Source organism: Montipora capricornis, chromosome 2 (genome assembly GCF_036669925.1).
Source record: "Montipora capricornis isolate CH-2021 chromosome 2, ASM3666992v2, whole genome shotgun sequence".
Taxonomy (NCBI): domain Eukaryota; kingdom Metazoa; phylum Cnidaria; class Anthozoa; order Scleractinia; family Acroporidae; genus Montipora; species Montipora capricornis.
In genome coordinates, this window is record NC_090884.1 from 9,653,757 (window position 1) to 9,659,756 (window position 6,000).

The window sequence follows — 6,000 nt, forward strand, 5'->3', positions numbered from 1 at the left end:
GCAACAGTGTAGGAAAACGTTTTGTAGGGCTGGGAAGGGCTGGGTGTATAAACTCGCAAGGTTCAATTTTAGGTTCCTTTCAATTGGTCCAAATTGGCTGAAATCTTGCAAGTGGCCTAGAACTGAACTTAAAGAACATTGCCCTGGTCCTTTCACTTCTTATTTTCCTCATTTCCAAGGAATAATGTATGCAAAAAGAATTGTTGGCTCCATTGACTGCCAAACAAGACCTGAAACAAATCTCTTTCTTGAAACTTCAGAAGGAATGGGTCTTAGGCTCACTTCTGATAATGCATGGCATCCAATGCACAATAATCTGGTTAAGTTTGAATTGATAACCAAAGGTCAGTTATATTCCTTTCTGTACCAGGGCCCTAAAACCTATTTCCTGGATACTTTGAGCCTTCACATGTGCATCTCAGGCTTCACAAGTCTTCAGCGCAGCTTATGGGAATCAGCAGGTGCAGGGCGCATTGGGAAAGTACCTTGGATGCTGATTGGGTCGGGGAACAAACTAACGAACCTGCACCAGTTGTATTGTGGTGGTGATGGAGTGGACAAATCCATGGTGAAAATATTTGTGGAAGGGACACTTGATGATGTGAAGGAAAATTTTCAGGTAACCATTGATTTTATAGTTGGTTTTTAACAGGGAGGTCCAAGAGTTCCCAATTTCACTAGTTTTAAGTTGAACTGTTGAACAATTTTTTTTTTGTTTTTTTCTTAGCTTTGCTCGGTTTATTATAAAATGAGCACCATGTCGAATACCCAACCATGGTACCATGGTAACAGTTATGGCCTCACAGGCAGCCTTAAATAACCCATTGACTCCTGGGGGTTCCCCATTGATGAGTAAAATTGTCTGGCATTAGACAGAGTAAAATACTAAGTCTGGCTGGTTTTGGCCTGTTCAGGCATGGGGATTTTTCAGTGAGTGATTAAAGATGTCTGATAGTCATTTTGCCCCTTTTGATAGGATTGGTGGTTTTTCAAACCCTCTTACATTGGACACCCACTGCTAATTATTGTGTTAAATCCTCCCAAGTCTTTGTTTGTAACCCTGGTATCTTTTTGGGGTTCAAAAAACTCAAGTCACAGCCACTTATGGGTGGCATTTCCAAAATGCTTTATCACAGGATTTAGTAACATACTGTGCAAGGGACACAGCTGCTACTCAGGAGGTGTTTGCTTGCCTTTGGTCCAAATTTCTTGATCGATTTCCGCACCCTGTTTCTTTTGCTGGGATGCTAGAAATGGGTACAGCCTTTCTTCCTGTTAATCACACGTGGGAAAACTACATCCGAGATGCTGATGACACATACGAAGATTTGGAAAAAGAAATGAAATGTTCATTGATGAAATTAGCAGATGAATCCTGCAACTATCTTCATGGGGAAAGGTTAGTAAAAACACTTGTTGTATTACAGTCTAGGGTCTCTATATCCAACCCTGATGTCAATGGTGTTTCATGCATGGTTTCATTTTCCATAGATTTGTCCACAAATCAATGCTGTCAGCATACAGTACATGTGTATTTACAGACTGTCAAAGAATACAAAGAGGGCAGGAGCAGGGCTGGGGTAGTGGTGAGAGCACTCACCTCCCACCAATGTGGCCTGGGTTCGATTGCGAGACTCTAGCATCATAATTTTGTGGGTTAAGTTTGTTGGCTCTCCTCTCTGCTAATCACTTTTGAGCATTAAAAATTGGGAGTCCTTGAGTTCATTTTGGTTATAAGCTGAACCTGTTTTAACTGTGACCAATTGCTTTGTCACTAAGTTCAAGGCTCATAGTTTGTCTTTTTTTACAATATTTAATTCTTAGTAAATAGATTCAAAGGTCCAGTCAGTTTAAAATTTGAATAGTTTATTTGGGGAATGTGATTGACAAGGTATCAGGTAGGTATTCCAAATGCTGCTTGCACAAAAAAAAAGCAAATAAAACCCTGCTCCTCCGTATACAGGTATGCAGAGGACCCTTGGCTGTGGGAACTGGATTGGTCAGTGCAGGATGTACGAACAAAAAAACTCAAAACCCCAAAGACGAAACGGAGAAGTAAAGTGAAGAATTGCATTACCTTAGATGAGAAGTCTCAGGCCGTGAATGAAGGCTCAACTGAAGAGCCAATTGTTGAACTTGTAGGTAAACATGAAGTCCCAGATGATAACAACATTGAAGTTGTGGATGGATTAAAGGGTTCCTCTGATATCCTAGCAACCATTCCTTCAGCTGTGGATGTCATGTACAAGAGGCGACAGAACTTACCGGGGTACCCAAAGTGAGTGAGTAAATCGAAGAACTCTCAGTGCTCAAAAGGTTAATTCCATGAAATTATACTGCTTTTTTAATTGGAAAGAGAATGTGCATATTGAAGAGGAGCTAAAGCAGGGAATTTAAACGTACTAATTTCTGGTCTAAAGATAAAATACAGTACTTCGTATGTTGTCATTGGGTTTCTGAGGCAATCTTCCCAGATAGGTCGGGATTTAAGGAAGAGATCACTGCCAGCAGTCCTACTTTTCCAATTGAGTAAACTCTTTTTGCTTGTCACATTATCCTTTCAGAGAGCATTAATTTTTTCAGGTACAAAGTTTGAATATAGGTGAAAGGTTGGCGATTCTCGCACCGAACTGGACAATTTAAGCAATTGTTGTCCTTTTTTTTTCAAAATACATGTAATCAATGATATGCATTTATTTCATTTTATAAAGTCCTTGCATGGGAACAAATGGGCCCAAAATATTGACCAGCTCCCAACTGAGTGGTTCATAGCTCAGTTGGTAGGTCATTGGTTGAAATCCTGTTGAAGGCTGTAGGTTAGAAAATGAGAAATTGTCAATGAATGGCTAGAACTGAAAACTCCACACTCCTTGCAAATTGTAACGCTGATCATCGCCTTTTTTTCATAAGATGGTACAGATCCCTTTGCATTGGTCCGTCAGACAAAGAAGAGTGGAAAGAAGGCCCTGTACATATCAGCCCACAGTGTCAAGTAGCACCCATGCTATTGCGCATGACGTGGGATGGCTTTCCACTGCACTACAATCGCAAGCATGGGTGGGGATATTTGGTGCCTGGAAGAACGGACAATCTGACATCCTATCAAATCTCATTAGTACCAGAAAGTGAAGATGAAATCGTGGAAAATAATACACCCAAGTCCCCTTTCCCAACAAAGTAAGAGCAATAACATTAACCCATTGACGCCTCAAGCTTCCTAGTTGACGAGTAAAATCATCTGGCGTTAGACAGAGTAAAATCTATGAAGTCTCATTCCCAGGGGTCAATGGCCGGGTGAAAGAGGACAGTTTTTGAGTGGATGTAGGGGCTTTTAAGCACCCAAATAATGTTAGTGTCAAAGGTTCGACTCCTTTGAGATGCACTGGAAATCATAATCACCAAACATCAGGAGTTCTTCATAGCCAGAGTCTTGGGTTTTTTCTATTGAGTTCCTTTAACTCAAAACTGTTTAATAATTATTATTAAACAGTTTTGAGTTAAAGGAACTCAATACAAAAAACTCAAGTATATTAAATACATTTGGCTAGCACCTTGCACAGAAAAGATGAGCGAGCTAGTGGCAATAACAGTTTTGCTTTCACCCCTAATCATAACAAATACAATTTTCTCAAATTTGATTGGTGCATTAACTGCTTTATTTTTCACTAATTATTGTGTAGGGTTGTAATCAGACACTGTAATCAGACATTCACATTTAGTCAATGCTATTAAGTGCACTCAGCTTAATCCACCAATCACAGAATTAATCGCAATATAGTAACCATAGCAACAACCACTTACCCTACCAAGCTTGGGATTTTTCAAAAGAGACAAATTTGAAAACGTTAGACTGTGAAAAAGGAATGCATTTGTTTTCTTGGAAATTGTAATGGTTATGATTAATTGGTAACAGGACTTTGTTTCGTCCAATTAGGTCTGTAATCATACTGGTGATTAAAGAAATCAGACTCCTGCTAGGGGGCTGTCCGATTTTGGTAATCACTCGCATGATTGCAGCCCGAATTGGATTCCACTCAATCCTATTACCATTATTAATCGGCTTAAAACATGGTGGTTTTACAAAATATTTAAGCCATTTTAACCCATTGACTTAGCATCTTCCCCCTCCCTCCACCCCCTTCCCCCCCCCCCCCCCTTAACTCTCACACCTAGTCAGTTGGTTAATTCAAACCCACATAAATTACAGGTGCAACATTCCTTTGTAAACCCAACAACAAAACACACATATAGTACACATATAGTACCAAGTGTTGTATCATTTCAGGGCGTTTGAAAACCTTTGGAAAAAGCATTGCATGAACAAAACGCAGCAAGGTCTTAACTCAGATGCAAAATTTGACAACAGTGAATTAGATGTCTACAGTCTGAGTGAAGATGAACTGTGGACAAAGTTAGAGCTTGAAGAAATGAGGAGACTCAAAAGTACACAGGGAAAGAAATCTGCTTGTGTCTTAAACAAAACTGAAGAAGAGGAAGGAGGGACTAAAAAGGTTAGCTCCAAGAAGAGTTCCCACAGAAAAACTCATGGATCAAACTTTGAGGTGGAAAGCAGACCTGATTTTTATCATGGAGTTGGGCCTTACAATGATGTCAATCTTCCTGGAGTGTGGTTTTTTCGTATACCACATAAGGTTTGTTTTAATAATCACAAGATTATGTTCATAATTTATATAAGTTTGTACTAAAATGTTAGGATATGGTATTGCTTCGAATAGGAAGGCAGTTAACCCACTCACTTCTCAGTTGTCTCAAAATGCTCCCAATTGATGAGTAAAACTGTCTGGCGTCAGAGTAAAATCTGTCAAGTCTCACTCACAGGAATCCGTGGGTTACAGAAAGTTAGCCACCAAATTTTTACATTCTCAAAAGTGAAATTGTAGCTCAATAAAACATAAATTTTGCCATGTCTCCTTATGATATCACACTTCTAATAGGACATGCAAGCTAGTTTAAAACTTTGTTTCCATCCATGAGATAACATCACAGACTACTGGTACAGACTAGAGATCTGGGTTGCTCGGCCCCTTGCTGATACAGTTGTTTACTCTACTCAACCAGCAGTTGACTTCAATTTTTATTCAAACCCTTGCTTTTAAAACAAAACTGATAGTGAATGAAATGATATGTGAAATGAATCATATACTGAACTGCGGATATGAATAAATCAAGTAAAGCTATGATCCTCACAGTCATGGACGCAATTTTAGTCATTGCTTACACAAGCCTGGAAAATTCAGAACTTCAACGGGATTTGAACCTGTGACCTCGCAATACCGGTGCGACGCTCTAACCAACTGAGCTATGAAATCACTGACTTTGGGAGCTGGTCATTTGTGGGTTCTAATCTGATAGTGGTCACTAATAGTCATTGAAAAAGTACATTCAAGCTAAACAGACCCTGTATCCTGCCTATCCTGTCATCTCTAAATTTTGTAGCTGTAGCTGATGTGAACAATCCAGGTGTACAGGTATTTTACGAAGAGCCAATCAATAGTTAACTTTTGTGGCTTTCCTTTATAGAACGGTGAAAACTTCCGCTGTGGAAATCCTTTAGCCAAGGACTATATCAGCAAAATTGAGGACGGAACACTTGTGGCGTCTGGTGATCACAGTGCTCATAAAACACTGATTATCAACAAGATGATTTCTTCCTGGAGAAATTCTCAGAAAAGAGTCAGGTTTGGATGAGCAAAGATAGTCACTGACATGTGGCAGACACCATTTGAAGTGGATTGATGCTCAAGGGAATAAGGCTTAACTGGAATATATTAGATAGGGCACACTCAATGACCTTTTTTCCTGAGTGTGTGCAAATGCCAATCACAATACCCACGGCTGGCTTTGTCAAACATGCCACAACTTAGGTATCACATCCATTCATCATCCAACTGTCCCATATATATGGGCCAGATAAACCTCAAACCTTTCCATATCATTCCCATATGTTTGCTTTGGTAAATTAGAGTTTCCCGCTGGCTG

The 6,000-nt window shown here is 39.7% G+C and overlaps 1 protein-coding gene across 1 annotated transcript in view; it reads left to right on the top strand.

Annotated features, from left to right (window-relative positions):
- Positions 1-6,000, top strand: part of LOC138038744 (DNA polymerase subunit gamma-1-like) — a 38,420-nt gene that overhangs the window by 5,726 nt on the left and 26,694 nt on the right. The window contains exons 4-9 of the mRNA XM_068884780.1: positions 371-619; positions 1,137-1,399; positions 1,964-2,278; positions 2,911-3,177; positions 4,286-4,652; positions 5,542-5,699. Of these exons, the coding sequence (XP_068740881.1) occupies positions 371-619; positions 1,137-1,399; positions 1,964-2,278; positions 2,911-3,177; positions 4,286-4,652; positions 5,542-5,699 (1,619 nt within the window). The remainder of the gene's footprint in view (positions 1-370; positions 620-1,136; positions 1,400-1,963; positions 2,279-2,910; positions 3,178-4,285; positions 4,653-5,541; positions 5,700-6,000) is intronic.